The 21,746-nt window shown below is 45.2% G+C and overlaps 2 protein-coding genes across 3 annotated transcripts in view; one reads left to right on the forward strand and one right to left on the reverse strand.

The window, feature by feature from the left end:
- DOCK1 (dedicator of cytokinesis 1) overlaps window positions 1-21,746 on the reverse strand; it is a 489,568-nt gene that overhangs the window by 275,359 nt on the left and 192,463 nt on the right. The window lies entirely within an intron of this gene.
- The window catches only part of FAM196A (family with sequence similarity 196, member A), a 57,891-nt gene that overhangs the window by 7,663 nt on the left and 28,482 nt on the right, over window positions 1-21,746 (forward strand). Inside the window, exons 2-3 of the mRNA XM_011930178.1 lie at window positions 8,358-8,621; window positions 9,099-10,287. Of these exons, the coding sequence (XP_011785568.1) occupies window positions 9,104-10,287 (1,184 nt within the window). The 5' untranslated portion in view covers window positions 8,358-8,621; window positions 9,099-9,103. The remainder of the gene's footprint in view (window positions 1-8,357; window positions 8,622-9,098; window positions 10,288-21,746) is intronic.

Raw genomic sequence — 21,746 nt, forward strand, 5'->3', positions numbered from 1 at the left:
AATGTATTTTTAAAAACTATTTTCAAATATACAATTCTCCTGCCTCAACTTCCCCAGTAGCCGGGACTACAGGCGCCCGCCACCTTGCCCGGCTAATTTTTGTATTTTTAGTAGAGACGGGATTCACCATGTTAGCCAGGATGGTCTCCATCTCCTGACCTTGTGATCCGCCCGCCTCACCCTCCCATAGTGCTGGGATTACAGGCATGAGCCACTGCGCCTGGCCAGTGTTAAGATTCTTAAACCAGTAAGTAAAGAAAGATGATTGAGCATAGGAGAACGACGGTGCTTAGAGGGACCTACTCCACAGAACACTTACATTTGTGTTAAGCAGAGAAAACTGACACACAGCAAAGCAAAGCGAACATCCTTCAGGCCTGCTCTTGCACGTCTCTCAGGTGGGGCTTACCCTGACTCCCCAGGGAGCACTCTCAGTACCTCCCTCCTCTTACATGGTCCTGCGCACAGTGGACCGATGTCAGCCATCAACATGTCTCTCCGCTGCTGGAGTAGACACTGCCCAAGAATATGCCTTGTTTTTTCCTGTGTGCCCAGCATCCAGTATGGTGCCTGGGTCACCCTGGGCATGCAGGCACTGTTCAGTGAGTCAATGAAGGTGACAGGTAAGGACTGGAGAAGGCACAGAAGACGAGACTAGATCTAGACCACCAAACACAGACTATCCACGAGGAAGGAGCACCAGGGCATGGTCCTGGGAAGTGAACCAGCGCAAGTGAAGACACAAGGTAGAGACTGACCATGGTGCGTCCAGGAGACAGTGCGGGAAACGGCTTCACGGAAGTCGGCAGATGGAGCATTTTTGAGCGGCCAGGAGAAGTCTAGAAGGATGAGCAGGTAGGAAAAAGTACAGATGATCTTATAATAAAAGGCTCTTTGGAAGTGCTACCAACTGGGATGTATCCAGGTATATGCAGAGAAAAGCGATGTGTGCACTTGAAGCCAAGACTAGCAGGAACTGCAGGATGGGGGACGGGGGTGGGGCATGGGGGATGGAGAGCTGAGGGCAGGAGAGTTAAGAAGGCCAAGATCAGGGTGGGAACAGTGTGGAACTAAAGGGAAGAAATCAATAGGAGAAGGAACAGGAAGGAAAAACAAAATGAATAGGGCATGGTGACGACTGATACGGGGGGATTAGACTGGGGAATGAATTAAGCAGGCCGTTGGCGGCAGCACTTGTTGGAAGCCTTGGGTATAAAAATACTGAAAGACTCTACTAAGCTGGAGATGGGTCTCGTGACCCCAATGCAAAGCAAGTCCAATCCTGCCTTTAACATGGGGTGTCTTCTTTTGCTCCAAGCTCAGCTGGGGTAAGCACAGGAGCTGTGTTGCTGGGTTGAGTCCAGGCCACCCTTGGGTCTCAGGCATTACATCGTGTTAGACTGCCTCCCAAGAAAGACCACTGAGTCCTTCTCCTCCAGACTACCAGAGACACTGCCAAGTTTTTCATGCACAAAGAGATAAATCTTTGAAGACATTAGATGAAACTTTGTGAGGGAAGGATATGGTTTCATGTTTTTAAAATGTAGCTACTTATTATCATGCACAGAGAAGACAGAGGTTCACAACAGCTGCTGGTCAAGGAAAAAATTAAACAACCAACGAACCTGGCAGAGTAACACCAGGATTGATAAGAGGTAGATTTTATTTTTAAGGAATACAATATACAGTGTAAAGTACACAATACATAGACCTTTTGTTTATTTTCTCTTCTCTTCACCTTCCCCCCAACAAAAATGACATCTTGTGTTATGAATGCTAAAACTTCGCTCTGTGCACACTTGCAGCAAATAGCTCATTCAAACCAAGACAGTCTTTTCAGACTAGGCCATGGACTGCAAACTGTATGAGGGCCGTGAAGATTACAAGCACTAACTCTTTCTGCAGACTTCAGTTAGGATTGTGTACATGGACCCCAAGGGCAGGTTATTTTCTCTACATTTGGCTCTCAGCTTAGGAATGGAAGCTAATTACAAGAAATGCTCAAGTCTCCTTTTCTTCCTGGCACAGCTACCTTTGCAGTGAACCGAAGACCATGCAAAGTTTAAGATTTGGCCAAATCAAGGAAACATCGTGGTATTTTCATACTACGATGAGAATATAAGGGGGATCCATTCTGATGGTTGATAGGCATTACCATGGCCTTGCCGGAAAGACAGACTGCATCTTCAACTCTAAATGACTTCCGTTGTCGTGAACGCTACCTCCAAGCAGATATCCAGCCCTGAGTGTTCCGATGGGGTACTCTCAAATAAGACTGGGAAGTGGCAGGGAAAACAGACTCCTTTGATATAAGTCATTTTGAGGGGAGGGGAGGGAATCAATGTCCTAGTTTTAGTTTCAGATAAATCATGAATCAAAACATGCTGTTTAGTAAAACAAAAATATAGATTCAGCATAATCAGGAAGGCAAAGCACTCCCCAAGTGCATTCTAGTATGTATCTTTGTGTTTTCATGCGAGTGAGATTCCCATTAAGTCTAAAAAAGGGAGACCACCTCTTCTCTGTCCTGCCAACTCCCGCCTCTGATGGGCCCCAAACTATCAGCTGATTGTTGCTTCATCACTCGGAAGCCTCCGGGGTCAGTGGGACACTTGCTATCGTACCTAAATGTACTCATGAGCTATGTTCAAAGCACAGCCCTCCTGTCTCACACTCTGTCACTGTCATGATGATGGGAAAGGGGGAGGCAGGGAAATTAGTTCTTTTTACCAATCTCACAGGTGATTTTGGTGAGTTGTTGGAACCAACTGTACTGAACTCCTTTTGGCCATTATTAGCTGGCATAGTTAACTGCTGCAAATAAAATTATTTGTTTTTACATTGACATAATGTCTCATTTCAACGAGGCATATTTTCCAGTTGATTTTCACCAACATCATAAAATTTTGGTAATTCATTTCTGCTAATGTAGATTCCATTTAGACAGGATGAGCAAAGGTTAACATCAGCATAAGCTGAAAATCAAAGAACTGGGTAGTGAAACATAAATGAAGAGTCTGGACCATTTAAGAGGGCCATTCTCTGGATCTTTTAAAACATGAGCACCAAACCCCAAGCATCCATGCTTCCCCGCCTTTGTTCTCACTGCCTTGAAGCAAGCCAGTGTGAGCCTGTGTGGCTTACATTATGTGGCTGAAGCAACAGACCATAGGTTTTTTTTGTTGATTAAGGGTGTTTTCTAAAATCACAGATATGCATGAGTGGGGGACTGCACCTAAGATAGGTTTTCTTCTGCCTCGATGCCTACATTTAAGCTCCATGAGTGCCCCTTTTCCCTGCTTTGGACTGGGTGGTCATCAGTTCTTAATGACAGAGGTTTCACCGCAATATTCTACACATCGAGGGAACGGGGCATCCATCTCCGTGTTTCCTCCAAGGAGCCACAGTTCTGCAAGAAAACAGCTCCTCCCACATTGCTCAGTCACACAGGGGTGTCTGAATTCATCTAGTCCCCCCTTTTTGGTCCTTCTCATCAGTGACCTCTGAAGAAGACAACAAATATAGGGAAAAAATAACATTTCACTATATAAAGAAAATTAAACCAGATAATGAATCTAAGACACAGTCCGCCAACTATGGCAGCTGGCTTTGCCCCCAAGGAAAGGAGGACTTCCAGTTCTGAAGACTCAATCAGCACCTATGAAACAGGTCTCTAAGCTAACTATTTCATAACACCAGTGACTTCATTTAGTGAGTGAGGTTCTGTTTCACCTCCCCTTCCCACTGGGAAGCCGGTGGTGAAGAATGGGATTTCATTTTCACCACTGTCCCATTCTGAGTAGCCTCATGTTCAGGCGCCCCCTCAGCATATGGAAGAAAATGCTGACCCAGTTCATCTTGAATCCCAGCCAGCATCTTTGACTCCAAGGTGTCTGAAGAGCGAGAGAGCCACTAGAAAAACCTGTAATTTCATATAGTCCCTTGCGGCACTCATCAGACTGCTTGCCTGGCTATCTTGCTGTATGCGGGGACTGCTGGGTCCTGGGAGGCGTCTCAGTCAGACTGGCAGCTGATTGCATCCTCCCCTGCAAATCCCATCACAGGGTCAAACTGCAAACCTGCAAATCTGCACGGACATTTTAAGAATGGACAGAATCCAATGGAGAGTTTGTCTTGTCAGCTGATGGAACCCCACAAAGTTGCCTTCAGACTATTGAATCCGTTTTATTTCTAATTAAAACGGATGCTAACTTCCTTCCTTACAGGACGTTTGCTCAAATATTGACATATCTTCTGCTAAACATTTAACTATACATAGCTAAATAGATACGCAGGCACGTATATACCTATGCATGTATACACACATACACACACTTGAAATTCATGTTCGTTCTTTATCGGGACTCCCTCAAAACAATAAAAGATGACCTTTGGCAAATGACTTATACCTCCATCTCATCATTTCTGGATTTTTCTTATTCTGATACAAGTGGTTATACCTTCCGGAGGCCTGCTTCAGGTGTGGATTGGATTTTACCTTATGTTATTTCCATTGGCAAAACCAGAACGACACTGGACCTTCCTCCATTCTCCCCAAATTGGAAAACAGAAGGAAAAATAAATCTCTCCGAATGTGTTCTCTTAATACCACAACGATGACCGTTTTTGTTCATTTTTTTCCAGTATAATTTGTAGACTGCTGTTTCACTTAACATTATTTTGTAAGTGTTTTTCTATGATACTAAATAATCTCTATAATTATCCTTTTAATGGCCACCCAGAGTGAATGTAAACCATAATTTACTTAACTGTTTACCTATTGTTAGCCATTTAGTTGCTTCCATTTTTCACTTATTTAAGTTGGAATGCGCATTTTCATATCAGCCATTAATTTAAAGCAGCATGCAGAGATGGCTCTCCATCACTAATCTAAAAATGCAGGGTTTATATATTTACAACTCACATTTGATTATGAAATTTAATTTGAGGGTAATTAAGACATTTATATTCCAAACAGCTCCTCAACATCTAGCTCTCTCGAGCCAAACAGGCACAACCATGACTAGCCATTTTCACCTCAAGACAGCACAGTCCAATGAGTTCTAAAACACAATTTTCCTATGAAAAATAAACTTTATGAACTCCTACTGCTTTAGAGCCAAGAGATTACCTCCCCGAACCAGAGTCCGTGGTTCTCTAGGGTGACCCAGCCAAGGCAAGCCATCGTGAAGAATGCTATTGTGGCTTCGTGCTTAGTCCAGAATTCAAGGCAACCCTCGCTCAGTGCTCCCACACCTGCTGTGTTACTGGAACTACCTGGGTGTCCTTGCCTAACCAGCACCCAGATACACTGTGGGAACAAGATAAGGACACTGCTCAGATGAGTTTCAGTTGTTTGATGCTTTTAAAGTTTATCATGGATCACTTCAAGTTACAGAGTTCCTTGAGCAAGGGTAGTGGGTTAGGGCATGTGATTCAAACGGATTCAGCGGTTTCAATGGGTGTGGCCTACTAGTCATGTGACTCTGAGCAAGATGCAAAAAAAACAAAACAAAATCGTTTGCCTCAGTTTCTCAATCTGCAGTATGAGGATATGAATAGTGGCTGCCTTGTAAGGATATGATGAGGATCAAATCTAGAAAACGCAACTGCTATGCATAGGGGAATGCTGACATTTGATTAGCACATAGGAACACTTAACTACATGCTTACTGAATGTTAACGCTACACTGTAACGTATGTACCTTCGCTTGCTGAATAAATGCATGAAGGCATGATGAATGGAGTAGTGTGGGAGAAGGTTCCACTTGTCTCAGGGACAGTACTCTGTAGAACGCCCCATTTCCTTTCATAACGAAATCATTTTCTTAATGGTAATCACTGTAAGCCTTACCCTCCACCCCCAATAAAGAGCAAATGAACACCCTGAAAAGGTGTGTCCACCTTAGTAATTCTTAATGTCCAGAAATTCCATTTTAAAGCTTTAGAAAATGTCATCCAGCCATCAGAAAGAACTCATAACCTCATTTGAAGCCAAAATAAACCAGCCGCAAAAATTCCTTGGTGTTTTCCCTATCAGGGAATAAGAACAACTCAATTACTATTACTGTTTTTTTTTCTTAAGTCAGCAATAACTAAACTGATTAAAAATCCGGAGTATTACCATCATTTTTTTTTTTTTTTTACTAACAACAAGATGATTTTTATGTACTAGCAACTCTCTATAAAACAGAGAAGAGCTTAGAATTTTTTATTATTATTTGGCCACTGGCAATTAATTCTTCTGATTCGTTGTGTTAGTTTGATGGTTGAGTCCAAGACCTAGAATATTTCTTACCCCAGCCAACTGATGCCAGAAAATTATTTCAGTGCAGTCCCTAGCAAATGGTGATGATGAATAGCATGGCAGGACAAACTTATTCAGACACACATTTTTCAGAGGTAGCAGGGAAAAGGCTGAAAAATTACTAGTAAATTGCTTTTTGTAAAAATGCTCTCTCTTTCAAATTTCCCCGAGTACGAAGGTCTTCTGCAGAATGACGGCACAAGACATTCTGACATACCTGACAACAAAGGCAGTTAAAGAATGAATAGGAGATCAGAGTGAAGGTTAAGATTTAATTTTCTTATTCCACCCCCACTGCCACCCATACTGTACCCCACACCAAGCTGTCTTGTGTGCATCTGTTTAACCCACCACCGATGCTTTCTCCTGAGTAGGCACACCTTGTCCCTCCTTCCACCTATCATGTAGCCATCCCAAACGGATCCAGATATTGGTGCATCTCCAGTCTGTTTCTTGCCTTTTCTCTCCTCTCTAAAACTGCCCAGTTTTTCCAGTTTCAAATTGCAGCAATCTCCAAATATCCCCAGCACCTAGTAAAGTACCAAGGACTTCCTTTGCTGTCTACGCAGGCCTTGCCTTTCAGGACACACTATAGGATAATCGAACAGGAGCCCGAGGCATCCAGAGGTGCAAGGGCTAATACAGTGGTTCTCTGCCAGGCAAGACTCTGCTCCCAGGCTCATTTGGTAATGTCTGGAGACATTTCTAGTTGTCACACTGGGAGGGAACAGTGCTACTTCTTCAGTGGGGAGAAGCCAGGGACGGCTGACCACCCTGCACTGCACAGGACAGCCCCTCCAAAGCAAATGATCCATCCTGAAATACCAGTAGTGCCAGGATTTGGAAACTCTGGTCCCATCTAAATCAAATGCTGCAGAGATTGTTTTTTTGTTGTTCTTACACATGATTTCCTGTTAGTTGTTCATGGCATAATGTTTGAAGAATGTGATCCCTTCACTCTGTCATTCAGTGAACAGCAGTGGAGGCCGGCAAGGTGACAGGACCAGGCTGACCTGAGACAGAGGTCAGTTTAACAGAGGGTCAGTCATGTCACTTACTTTCAGATGGGGGCTGTGAAGTTGTCTCTTCTTCCCCTTTATGGAACCACCGTGCACCTCGGCCTGTAGTGCTCACTCAGTAAGGGCTAAGGATATGGGGAGGGGTCATGCCTCTGTCTGTTGGACAGCTGGGTCTATGAGGAACAGCGTGGATTCAGAGGTCACTAAAGTAGGGTCCTGCTCCTGCCTGTGCTACTTATTTGCTGTGTGACACTGAAAAGTGACACAACATCTCTGAATCCTAGTATCCTCTTTGAAATGGGAAGTGTAGCCTTGACCTTCAGGAACATTTGTAAGCAAGGTATTCTGTATGTGGACGAGCAGAGTATCTGGCTCTCGAACCACCTCACTCCAGAAGCAGTGGGCCATGCCGTGCGTGTCATAGTTCTTGCGGCATTTTCCAATGAGTGCTGCCACAGGTCTCTGGGCTGGTTTTTCAGACTCCCCCAGGACAGGACACAAGGTGTGTCAGCAGCCGGGCTGGGGGCAATGTGGACGAAGCCTGTTTTTGTGCAGCTCTCATGGGCCCAGTTCCATGACCCTGCCTCTCTGAGCACTCAGCTGCAGCCACTCGGGCCCTGTACACCCTCCGTGCCTTCCCTTTGACTGTTTTCTTCTCAAACACAAAGGGGTAAAAGGCAAAGCCTCACTCACAAACAACATACTTAACTCTATTTTCTTGCTTTAAGTGCAACCATCAAATAAGTTCTTCCATGTGCAATAAACAGCTGTGAATCTGCCTAATAAACTGAAGCCATTTTACCCCACTGGTATTCCCCGAGAGGAGTCACTGGCCACCTGCATCTTTTTAGCTGCATTTAATAATTCAGCCCAGGATGAATTTGCATGATTAACATAAAGCCTCATGGTTTTATTTGCTTTCAGAATTTAAGTACTGAGACAACCACCATTGTTTTCATTTTTGGAGGTTGTGATCAAAACACAAAACTTGATTCTAGAATGAATAATTTCTTTTTTTTTTTTTTTTTAAGAATTATTTTCCAGTACCACTCTCCATGGAATTAAAAGAGTTGCAAACACGGCCTTTGTAGACTCAGGGAAACCCACATTCTTTCTAGGGCTGGTGTTAACCCATGAGAAGCAACCATTCCCTCGTTGACTTCTCCTTCATCGTTCCCACCCAGGAGCATGGCCAGCTCTCCCACGGAATCCATAATGGCTCACGCAAATAGATTTCTTTCCGTTCCTCCTCGGAGGGCTCTCCACATTTATCTGCTCAAGACGTAGCAGCTCCAGTAAGTCTTTAAAACAGCAGCTCTCCCAGATTCCAGCAATAGATTAATGACGTCATCCTCAAAAAATAGTCAAAACGCAAACCAAATAAGTAGCACTTGGTAAACCATCTGCCTAAGAAGGGGAGTCACGCGTGTGAAACGATAATTTGCAAAGCAGAAGAGGCAGCATCATTGGGTTTCTTGATGAATGTAGTAAAACAGGTTTGTCTAATGGGGAAACATGCATTACTATCAAAAGAAAAAGCGAGTGTATCCCACCTGGAAAAGCAAGCAGGCTTTAATATCTGAGAAGCATTTCAAGCTGTGCTGCCAGCGACCCTCAGCCCGTGTGATTTTCCTTAACACAAAGGCCGACCTCACCTGCTTAAACATAATTAGGAAACAGGCAGTCGTCGTGGTGGCTAAAAGTTTGTGCGGCCGGTGCTTGCGTGTGTATTTCTGTCCCACTGACACCTCTGTTGCTGTTTCTGAATGCAGGAACCATGGTCAGTAAGGACACCGGCAAATGCATACTCACAACGTCGGAGAGCGAAGTGGAACCCGCCGCCTGTCTGGCCCTGGAGATGAAATACGCCCTGGACCCCAACCGGCAGATTAAAAAACGGAACAAAGCCCTGCAGGTGCGGTTTAAGGATATCTGCGAGGCACAGAATGAGCAGAGGGACACACAGCTGTCCTCGGGCCAGCTGGGGGAGAAGCGGGAGGCCAAGCCCGTGTCCTGCAGAGCAGCCTATCGCAAATACATGACAGTGCCCGCACGCAGGTCCATCCCCAACGTCACCAAGAGCACAGGAGTGCAGACCTCACCCGACCTTAAGAAGTGTTACCAGACGTTCCCTCTGGACCGCAAAAAGGGGAACCTCAAAAGCCTCCCAGCTGCAGATCCCTTTAAAAGCCAAAACAATGGGTTTCTAACAGATGCTAAAGAGAAGAATGAGGCTGGACCCATGGAGGAGGCCCGGCCATGTGGCGCAGGGCGGGTGTACAAGACCACAGCCTTGGTTTTCCATTCTAATGAACACATGAACGCAGCAGACCAGCCTTTGGGGGTCAACTGCGCAGAACCGTGTAAAAGCCCGGAGCTGCTCAGCTATGGAGAAGCTGCGCTCCAAAACTCCGCTCGGCCCCTCTCCGAAGAGCCCGATTACCAGTTGCTCAGGAGGGCCAAGCAGGACCGAGGGAGGCCAAACTCCGAGGAGCCTGCTCCACCTGCCCTCGGGAGGGTGTTTAAAACAGAGGTTGCCACTGTTTACGCACCTGCCCTCAGTGCCAGGGCCCCCGAGCCTGGTTTGTCAAACTCTGCGGCCGCCAGCCAGTGGTCACTCTGCCCGGCAGACGAGGAGCGGAGGAGAGCCACACATCTCAACGGGCTCCAGGCGCCCTCGGAAACTGCCCTGGCCTGCTCACCCCCGATGCAGTGCCTGTCCCCTGAATGTAGTGAGCAGCCCTCACAGACTCACACCCCGCCGGGGCTGGGGAACCAGCCTAGTCCCACAGCAGTTGCTGCAGGTGAAGAATGCCAACAAATCGTGCCTCATACAGAAGTGGTCGACCTCAAAGCACAACTTCAGATGATGGAGAACTTGATCAGTTCAAGCCAAGAAACCATCAAAGTGCTCTTGGGGGTCATTCAGGAGTTGGAAAAAGGAGAGGCCCATCGGGAAGGGTATGTATGTTCACCCATGTCTTAAGAAGCTATGCAGGCTCATCACCACAGGGTGCATCTGTAGCCCCAAACCCAAGTCCGTAATGAGACTAACGCCAGCATTTCTGTAAACAGGTCAGAGTCCAAGGGTGTGCTGAGCTCCAAGGGGTCACAGATTATTTTATGATACTAGACTTCACTGCATCCTGCACGATACACTTTCTGATTACTGTTCATCTTTCTGGCCTTGAATTCAAACCATACCTATGCTTAGAATGAATTGCTAGCCTTTTCCTTTTATTCTGCTAGGGCTAAAGGTTTGTGATATTGATAATGTATAACATATGCCAGTCCAAAATATCCATTCTAAATAAGAATAGAATCATATTAGGAAGAGTAGAAGCCGTAGGCCTCTTAGGAATCATATGTGGAAGAGAAAGGAAATTTCATGTGACATTTGGAAAAGTAAATGCTGACTTGCTTATAATAAATAATTGAAATAATATTGGTATTCAGGACTGTACAAGGCTTTACATAATAGACAGTGTGTTTTTCGTTCTGTACCTGGAACTCAAGCAATGGGCATCGTGAGGCCAGTCCTGACTGTGTATGGTTAGGAGACAGATGCCCTTCCCCACCAGGTGCCCTATGTGTCGGGCGGGGCTGCGGAGAGAATGATACCAACTTCATGGCCGATACTTTGTTGCGTTGGTAAGACCCTGTTGCACTTCATCTTTTGAAGTTTAAACTGTGCAGCAGCATCTTTAAAAACAAATGACCTAAAGGTGGGGCTTTAGTTCTTGAGCTCTCCAGTGCAGAAGCCTCCCGTAGGCTGGCGTGTGCTCAACTGATACAAAGTAGCCTGTTCTACTCTGTGTCCGGGGGTTATCGGACTTTGCCTGGATTGCCGAGACCTCTCTTGCCCACTGCCCCTTGAACGTGTCTGTGTTCCTGCCAGCCTGTGTCCTGCAGGTGACATTGGAGGCAGCGCGCTGTTGCCTCATGTGGTGTGCACCCTTCACTCTGCGAGCCCTGAGCCCTGGGTTTAGCAAGCTAGAAGCCAGCCTGAAATAAGCCAAGTAATGTATTTTCAGGACAGAAAACCACCCGGGCACAAAGTTTCCTTAAGAGGATTGCTGTGGCTGAGGTAGACAGCTGTTTGCTGACGGCAAAGAATGAGGAGGAAACACCTCCTGCCTTAAGGTGGAGGCTGAGGCGAAAGGCCCAGCTCCAGCAGCGGAGAGGCTGGGGCAGGTTCTGCCCTTGGCTCTGGCTGCTCCAGCTTGGTGCAGGAGGCCTGTCTACAACTTGATGCTCTTAAGCAAAAGGAATTGCCAGCCAAATGTACAAAAATCTTAACAGTAGATTCATAGGTAATCTAACACCACATAATATTTCCAAAAGGCCTTGTTCAGTCTTGGGTTTACATCTCCATTTTCATCCCATTTTGATCAGTACAGATCCAAAAGCAACACTCCTCGGGGATGGGGTGGGGGAGATCAGTGATTTACTGATCAGTAAGTAGTCCACATTCCTGCAAAAAAAATTAAAAGCTCAAACAGTGACCCAGTCACTGCCATTGATATAGATGGTAGTGAATTAAACCAGACAGCAAAAGAGAAAGATGCCAACATCACCAGTTGGGAAATAAAGTTCACCAAATGGTGTAAAATGAAATATGTACACTAACGTGCATACTCACAGGGGTGTGTGCCCGAATAAGAACCTGAGAAGGCTGAACACGCACGAACACCACAAGAAAGGAAAACCGTACGATACATGGGAGCTCCTTCTTACACTACTCTTAGAACGAGTATGGAAGATTGCTTTAAATAAGATCCTCAGGGTTCTCTGAGATGCCATCCATCTAGCAGTGTGGTTCTAAGTTTACTAAGACGTGTCTGGGTAGGAATCTGGCACTGAGGGCTTGGGCAAGGGCTGTATGTCTCTGTGCCTTCTTTCTTCACCTGTAAATTGAGATCACTGTCTGTCCTGCAGATGGGATGGAATGACATGGGGTGACCTTCTAATGTGTTCAGCCTAGTGGCAGGTGTGTCTGAATGGGCAGATGTCCGCTAGTGGCATGAGTGTTGGTCTTGCTGGCTAGCAATGCTGGAGCGGGGGTCTGGGGAGGACTTAGTGGTCTTGTGGGCATCCAGTGTTACGAATGCATCCTCTCCATGCCCGGCACAGAGGCTGCCACACAAGACTGTCGCTGAAGCTCTGGAGCTGCTCTCTCTAATACAGTGGCCACTAGCTGCACGTGGCTATTGAAATTCAAACTCAAATTAATGACAGTTGAAAATTCACAGTCACAGCAGTCACGTTTCAAATGCTCAGTAGCCACATACATAAGACAGTGCAGCTACGGAACGTTTCCATCATCAGGAAATGTCCTTCACTCTGGTATCCCAGAACATGGCACAGTGCCTGGTTCTTAGGCATCTGAGGACTTGGGTACCTTAAATCAAGACAAAGGATGGTTTTACTTTAAAATCAATCCTAGTTCAGTTGCTGCCAGCACAAGCTCACGGTGGAAGGTAGAAAGGCAGGTCTCTGTTGTGTTCCTGGGAACATTCACTTCCTCCTCTCTCTCAGAGCCCTCTGGACTCAGATAACAAGGAATCAAGTGGTTCCAAAATCCAAGGCCACCTTACGGGGCCCCCTCTTGCTCAGTGCCCCAGGGTCGTTAATTTGGCTGCAATTCAAAGTTCCCACCCTTCTGCTCCATGTCAGAACATAGGAGAGGACTGCAGCCTCAGAGACAGACAGGTAAGATGCAAGCTCATTCTCCATCCCTTCCCAGACCCTGGGTACAGCACAGAGTCCCGGGAGTGACAGCTGTGAGCCGTAGCAGCCAGCACTGGTCTGGGACATCTGGAACAACAGGCTCTGGATGGAAGGGAAGTAGCATCTGCTGATTTCCATGGTGTAAATACTGCTACCGTGGCCAATTTCAATCTCACAAAATCCTAAAAATGTAACACTCTGCTCCACTGAGCACCCAAACAATCCCGTGAAGGGCAAGTTCTAGGACTTCAGGACGAGGGGTTCACAGGGCTTACTTTATGTACCAGGTCTGAACTGGGAAGTAGGTATTTTAGTTGCACCTCATGGTTTAAAAAAAAAAAAACAAAACTAGAACCAAAAAGAAAACAGGAAAATGCACTCTGCTTTGTGTACACTGATACATAGTTATTATATGATAAGACAATGAACTGAATGACTAAGTTAAAATATCAGTGGAGGCTGGGCACGGTGGATCACGCCTTTAATCCCAGCACTTTGGGAGGCCGGGGCGAGTGGATCACTTGAGGTCAGGAGTTTGAGACCAGTCTGGCCAACATGGTGAAACCCCATCCCTACTAAAAAATACAAACATTAGCCGGGCGTGGTGGCAGGCACCTGTAATCCCAGCTCCTCCAGAGGCTGAAGCAGGAGAATTGCTTGAACCCGGGAGGTGGAGGTTGCAGTGGGCCAAGATCACGCCACTGCACTCCAGCCTGGGCAACAGAGCGAGACTTCATCTCAAAAACATAAAAATCAAAATCAATGGAATTTTTCATGGAAAACATGCTAAAGCCTACAAATTGGGAGCTGGAGAACACTCTGAAGCTGGGGAAAGTCAGTTCCTCTCCCGACTTGCCACCCCAATAAAGCATACAGGGGCTTCCAATAGAATTTCATCTGCATTCAGAAGAGTCAGTCCTAGTGAGGACAGGCACCTTGGAGCCCATGACTTTGAATGCAAGTGACAAATCTTGCCCCCACATTTCCACACGGTACTTCAGGATTGACGACCTGGCCCAAAGGGGCCATGGGCCTGCTCCTTGGGAAGCCAGTATTCTTTGAATCCTGCTGATGGCCCTGGGCAATGTATGTTTCTTAGAACATGTTTATTGTAAAATCTCTTTAATAGGACTTCTTTTCACTATTGAGTTTGTCAGGCAAGTGCTTCCCTGTAGTTCTTAACCTGTGCAGGAATTTCTGTGTCACTGGCTACAACCACTTTTAGTAGCTTCCAAATTATTTTTCATAAGAGACTCTCATTATTTTCATTTGCTTATGTAGATTTCCAAAAGGCTTCGGCAAAGAATGTTTATGGCTGAGACAGGTTAACCTCTGTGAGCTTCAGTTTTGTCTGAAATCAACTAGGGGTGGTGGACGCTGAAAGACAGTATCTACAAAGCTCCTATCTACAGCCAGCGCACAGTTGGCGCTGAATAAAGGACATATTATTTCATATAGTTACGAGCATTTCAGTGGGATGAATTCTGCAAGTAGGTTAGATGTGCAAAAAGTATGCAAAATCATGCCTTTTAGTCCCTCGTAAAACACTGGGGCAATTCACTAAAATCACTCTGCTTTATGCAGTGCGGGCTTGCATGAATGCCAAGAATTATCCTGCTTATTTCAGAGCTCTTAGTATTATGCTTGTGTCTTCCGGGGAAGTTCAGGGTCACACAGGCTACCAAAATAAGTCACTAATGGGGGTCATTGAAGGCTAAGAACAAGGCAAATGGGGCAGTGAATTTAAAAAACCCAATCAATTATTAGAACAGTGGTAATTCCCTGTAGCAGCTATGGGATTCCTGGGCAGGAGATCCTCAGACGAGTGGGGTGTAGGTCTTGGTGGCTCGTTGGGTAAACTCACCAGCAACTACGGTGTGGCAACCCTGATAGCACTCTTTGCCTCTTAGATTTCCTACGCCAAACATTCAGTGTCTTGAAGTGTCCATTGGCTGGTGACAGCCTAGTGATACTCTGCTATTTGGAGAAGACCAGAAATGATCGTGAGAAGATTTATTTGAGGATATCAAGCACATGATCAGGATCTGTCACTGCCCAGAGTGAAGCAGATTCTTCTACGGGCCAGGCCTCCCTCAGCATTTGCTGGGTGTTATCTGCAGGCTTGGGGTAGGGGGAGAGAGCAAGAGGACCCAGGTCCTTAAACATGAGCAGCAGGTAGTGATGAGACCCTGAGGCTTCAGGCTTTGTGACTTTACTAATTCAGAGCAAAGGGAAGAGGATGATTAAGAAAAGAAAATCCTAAGTAACACACCAACCCAAAGAGTCTAGTACCTTGCAGGAAGGGTGGCAAACCCAGTCATTTACCACCTCCCATCATCCCTGCCACCCATCGCGGGGTCCGTTCCCTGTCAGTGGGGGTCCTGTTCATCCTCATTGAGAAAGGGTGGTTTCTTGGTGTGAGGCCCAGCTCTCCCGAGTCTCAGGCACACGGTGGTAAAAAAAGAAGCTAAAGGAACCCCCTGCGATCGGGGACTTTGTGAGGGTGCCGTTCACAGTGATGGTGAAGACAAGGGAGCAAGGAAGAAAGATCTGAGGGATGGAAAGAGTTAATACAAACGAAGCGTGGTATCCTGTATCAAGGTTTCCTTAACTTTACCAAAAAAAAAAAAAGAGTAGCCAACAAGTAATGAAAGGTCATGTGAAAGGCCATGTGCACACACACATACTTAAGAGGTAAGAACTTAGTTTCATGGACATCTGTGTTTATTGCTAGGTCTCGGGTCAGTTCCTACATGGCAGAGCTCAGCAAACTTTTCTGCAGAGGGCCAAAGAGTAAATACATATTGAGAGCCAGTCTATGTCACAATGATTCAGCTCTGCCATTGTATCCTGAAAGCACCCACAGACAATCTGTATGAATGGGCATACTTGTGTTCCAATAAACCTTTATTTACAAAAACAGGTGGTAGCCAGATTTGGGCCACAGAGCATAATTTATGGACTTCTATTATATGGTTTGTAAATACAGTGACCACATTCATACAGCTAAAAATGTTCAGGCCAGAATATGGGTGCAGGCAATCCAACATGTGTGACTGCCAAGCACACACGCCCATCATTCATTCACACATTTAGAAGATTTCTGCCACACATCACCGAAGTGATGGATACTGTGCCAGGCAATGAGGGGATATGACAGTCAAAGGAGTTTGGGCCCAGCCTTTGAGGGGTTCACAGTTCATCGGCATTCAGACTGTTCAAATATACACTTAATTGCTCATCAGCCCACACAACCTGGGCTCCTGCTTTGGAACTCTGTGTGTGTTTGATACACATATACCTAATATGTATGGATAATGTATATGACAGCATCTCTTGGAAACATGAAAAAGGTCTCATTCTCCCAGCAGCAGGAATAAAAAGCCATCACAGAACATGTTTGTGTGACGTGACTTGCGTTAACCTAGATATTGATGCTAGATGGGTAGAAATGATATACTTGCTGTATCTTATGTCCTCATATTGACAAATCACTCAGAATCAGGCATTCTGCAGAGAGACCTGTCAAAGGATAGGAAATCTCTGAATTTTCTCTAATTACCAATGCCCAAACAGAATAAACACTGCATCACAATTATAGAGGAAGCATAAGGGGACTATTTAAGTCACAGAGCTGAAAGAACCCACATGGAAAATTGTGCACCGCTGCAGCAGCTGTGCATAAACGCTGAGGAATCGCGAAGGTGTGGGCGTAGAGTCCGATTTCCCAGCTTCCCAGGGTCCCCCTCCAAGAGCCAAGGAGAAAGCTGGGCACAGTGAGGCGATCCCATCCCAATTTGGCTGTGTACTCTCTAGCAGGATGATTAGGTTGTTCTTGCCAAAACCTACCCACTTAATAGAGATCAAAGTCTTCCACCTGGTTAGCTGGGAATGGCCCAATTTTGAGGAGAGGAGGTGGGTGGCATTAGACAGTCTCTCAACAGCCGCTGCAGTCCTGAAAACGATCTTGTGGCTCTTCTCTGGAATGTTGAGTGCCGTGTTCCCCGGCTCTGGCCAGATGCATCACAGAAAAGCAGGGCATCATGAGCAGCAGAGAGAAAGCAGCGCTGAGCCGAGATCAGAAGCAAAAAGGCTGTTGCTGCCAAAGGCTCTCCTGTGCCTTAGCACTCCCTATTTGAATGGCATGGAAATGTCAGCACTTCATTTTCTAATATTCCTGATAAATCAGTTTCGATGTCTCTCTCCACATTGATCATAACCCAAAATATTTTCAATCATTCCAGCCAGTTGGCTGAGGTCAACCTCCCATGCGCTTGCTTCTTCCATTTTTCCAGTGTCAGATTCAGGAGAGGGGTAGGGTGGGGTGACCGGGCTCTCCACTCTGCAGGTCCTGAGATGCTGACCTTCCCTCTCCTGGCCTGCGTGCACAGGCTTATTAACCCCTCTGGACCTCAGCTTTTCTCTGTAGCAGACAGCTGAGAATGCCTGCCTCCTGGGCTTCTCTTGGAGATGAAATGAATTATGGACAAAGAGGGTCTGAGTCCTCAGACTGTTTGCACTCAGTAAGTTACTCCCTTCGAGGATACTTTGCTACTGGGAAGCAACCTTCCAAGTGCTAAGATTCAGGGAGGTGAAGCCAGGGGATGAGCCTGAACACAGGAAGAGATTTTCTTGCTTTATTTTACAGGGTGGTTTATTTTGGGGATGGGAGGTGGTGGTGCGGATCACTAAATGGAGACATCAAGCTTTGTCTTGGTGGTTTCCAGAGCAAAGGACAGGACCAGTTCATTTGGTGTCACAGGCAAGGGAGCTGATGTAGAGTCAGGAGACCTGGATTTTGTCCTAGTTCATCCTGGCCTAGCCTCTGAGCTACATTTTTTGATATGAAAGGAAGATGGTCCAAATGAGAGGAGAGGCCCCAGAGGCTCCTTTCTGCTCCAAGAACATATTCTATAGAGATGTCTGAGAACATCACAATTTCAGCCACTGCCTTATAATAGTCATAAAAGTTTGGGGCGGGGGGGACCTCTCTGCAGATCTCTGTCAATAAAAGTGTTCAATGATCCCACCATTCTGTTTTCTTTTTTCCTGGTGACACTCCATCAATTCCTTCTCTCTCCCAGTACTACAAATGCTAGAAGTGGTCTCTGTCCTTCAGGGTTGCAGTCCTTTGAATTGTTTTCAGGGAAGCCATTTTCTTTTTCTGTTGAAACTAATGGCTTTTATTTATTTGCAATAGAATATTCAAGTTGGAAACCCCAAATATAAGTTATCATTTCTTTGAGATTTTGAAATGGGAAGCACATTTCATATTCTTTCTATCATTTTCTTCATTTAGTTCACAGGGTCACAGCAAGCCTTTTTTATAGCTTATATTTATATAACTTTGTAAACACTACTTTTAAGTTCTTAAAAAAATAATAAGGCTTTCCATCTCTAATATGAAAAATAAAGCAAAATATATTTGTAAGAATATAAAACACATTTCGAATTCTTGCTTTCGGCTTCATGTAGGTATCACACATACTTGAAAATGTAATTTAAATAATCTTCCTGTGCAGAATGCCAAAATAGATTTCAAATACCTCCTCAGCCTTTTAAGTTGGTAGGTGAATAAAAGCCTCGCCACCGAGCCACTAGGCAATCCAGACAGCCCATTTGCAGATAAAATGAGCAATTCAAGGCATGGCATGAACATTTACAAAATTTATGGATTTGTGTCCCAGAATTTGGATTTTAAAAAAAATGAAATGCAAGTTCCAATTTTCAAATAATTTAAAAAACTCCATGCAATTCCTGCTAAGCTATGCAAAAATGGTTTGAGTTCTATTTCCCACCGGAGCTGAGGGAGAGTTCCAGTGAAACAAGAATCCCCACACAGAGCACCTACAGAGGCCACCTGCTCTGAGCACCTACAATGTGCCAGCCATTTGGTATTATCTTCTTTAATCCTTAAAATAACAACCCAAGGTGGGAATGCCCTCCATGAGGAAGCCGCAGATTGGATATGCTCAGTACCTTCTCCAAAGTCAAAAAGCTGGTGAGACATGTTAATGCCAGAATTCACATCTGGGCTGTCAGACCAGACCACTCATCTTCTCTCTCCCCTGAAAATGGGGAACCTAACATGAACTAATGAAAATGCAGGCATTTTTAAAAATTTTTAAATTTTTTTGCTAATCCAAGTGTGGGTTTTCCCTTTTACTTGAAAAGGCTACAGAAGCTCCTACCCCCCAGGCCTGGTAGGGTTCATGCCAATTCATCTTCTGGTGAAAGCATCTTTCCGGTGCTAGAGACAGCAGACACCCACCCCCCCGGCCCACTGCCCCTACCCCATTGAAGAGGTCCCAAAAGTGTATTGGGAAGGATCCGTAATCATTAACAGAAATCCTCTCTGTGAGGTAATTTCAGACAAGTCAAGGCCATTGATCTTTTAAGTGCAGGGATGTGGGTGCCAGGATGCAACATCTCTCCTTGAGGAACCTGCCTGGGAACCCAGTTCATTAGGCCATTTGTTTTTTGTTTGTTTGTTTTGTTTTTTTTTTTGACGGAGTCTCACTCTGTTGCTCAGGCTGGAGTGCAGTGGCACGATCTCAGCTCACTGCAAGCTGCGCCTCCCGGGTTCATGCCATTCTCCTGCCTCAGCCTCCCGAGTAGCTGGGACTACAGGTACCCGCCACCACGCCCAGCTAATTTTTTATATTTTTTGTAGAGACGGGGTTTCACCATGTTAGGATGGTCTCGATCTCCTGACCTCGTGATCTGCCCACCTCGGCCTCCCAACGTGCTGGGATTACAGGCGTGAGCCACCGCGCCCAGCCCATTAGGCCATTTGTAATATGAGTGGCTCTTCAGAGGACCATGACATGCCTGTCTGGCTCTTCCTTCTTCATACGGATGTCCACATCCACGTGAACAACAAACATTTGATACTGCATTGTTTGCAATGCAATATAAAAATAAACCTTAAAGATAGGCTGGAAAGAACATTCATGAAAATTGAGATCCTGGAGGAAAAAAATGATCTAAAAATGAGCATGCTTTAACCAATAAGGTAGTAAAGTTTTCTCTATCAGTATCTCATTGGTTACAGCACTAGGGCTATCCCCCTAGAAAAGTCTCATAATTGGACATCAAGAACTTTATAAATGATCACACCAAACTTTAAAGACTTTAGTCTTTGGCAACAAGAGCTCTGCCACATTTGTTAAAAAGCAAATGCAAGGTCAGGCTTTTGAAACAAAGCACTAAAGCTCCAAGATGTATAAGTTCTGATTAAAAATTGTTAGCTAAGCTTGATCTAAAAACACACATCAAAAGAAATTAAAGATAAAAGACTCTGTGGATATTTACCATCAGAATCACTGGCAAATAGACAACATTAATGCTTTCAAATTCGAACCTCTGTGACAGTACAAGAGCTGAAGAAATATGGGAGTCCAGAAGGAAAATCTGGTTTAATACAGTATACTCACATTATTTTCATTCTAGTTTGGTAGCCAGTGCCACCAAAATTAATTTTCATTAATTTTCAATAAATTATAGCTTAAGCTTTATCTCTCCTCCAGGAAAATAAGTTAATCAACTCGGCCTCGGCAGGAAAAAGTTGTTTTCATATAATAGCTGCTCTTGGTGCCTTCTGGGCCAAGTGACTTGTGTGTATCATTGTCATCATTTTGCAACTTAGTATCTCCCTGACTGCATGAAGGAAGGAAGGAAAACTTAAGCTTTGCCCTGTTTATAATATAGCCAGGCAGTCCACACACAAAATAATAATTACTAGCTTTCCTGATGTTTATGTTATGATTTTATGTTATGAAAATATGATTAAAAGGCACTAAAGCTTTTTAAAAAGTCCTGCCTTAATAATAGTGTTCATCTCTGTATTTGTCCCAGTCCAAATCTGCATGTATTTCTGACAATAATAATGTCTATAAAATACTACTGCGTTCCATTTTCTTCATCATGCATGATGGCTCTGTGAAAAAGGAAGCATACAAGTTGCTGGGACAGGGCCACAGAGAGGAGCAATAAAAACAAGGAGGCAGGGCCGGGCACAGTGGCTCACGCCTGTAATCCCAACACTCTGGGAGGCCAAGGCGGGTGGATCACCTGAGGTCAGGAGTTTGAGACCAGCCTGGCCAACATGGTGAAACCCCATGTCTACTTAAAAATACAAAAATTAGTGGGGTGTGGTGGCGGGCGCCTGTAATCTCAGCTGCTCAGGAGGCTGAGGGAGGAGAATCACTTGAACCTGGGAGGTAGAGTTTGCAGTGAACCCAGATCGCAGGCTGCACTCCAGCCTGGGTGACAGAGCATGACTCTGTCTCCAAAACAAACAAACAAACAAAAAACAAGGAGGCAAATGACAGGGGAGACAAAGGGCCGAGGGAGAAAGAGAGGAGAGGGAGCCCGGCTGACCCCTGTGTCCTCTGGGACATGACGCCACACAGGTTGGAATCTCCCTGCTAACTGTGATGCTTTGCCACAATACTCCAGTATTGTTACCCTTTAATTCTTGATAATGAAAACAAGCATTAAAAGCTTCCCTAACAGCCAGAGCCTCCCCAGCATTATAGTGTCACCACATCTGGGGAGCTGCAAGGCCAATAAAAGTTAATTTGTCCACACCGTCAAAAGAAAGCCACTGAGTTCATTAGGGTGTTTCTTCCTGGAACACATCCACCAGGACTGCTTCAGGGCAAAAAAAAAAAAAAAAAAAAAAAAAA

The sequence above is a fragment of the Colobus angolensis genome, unplaced genomic scaffold, assembly GCF_000951035.1.
Source record: "Colobus angolensis palliatus isolate OR3802 unplaced genomic scaffold, Cang.pa_1.0 Scaffold85, whole genome shotgun sequence".
Lineage (NCBI taxonomy): Eukaryota > Metazoa > Chordata > Mammalia > Primates > Cercopithecidae > Colobus > Colobus angolensis.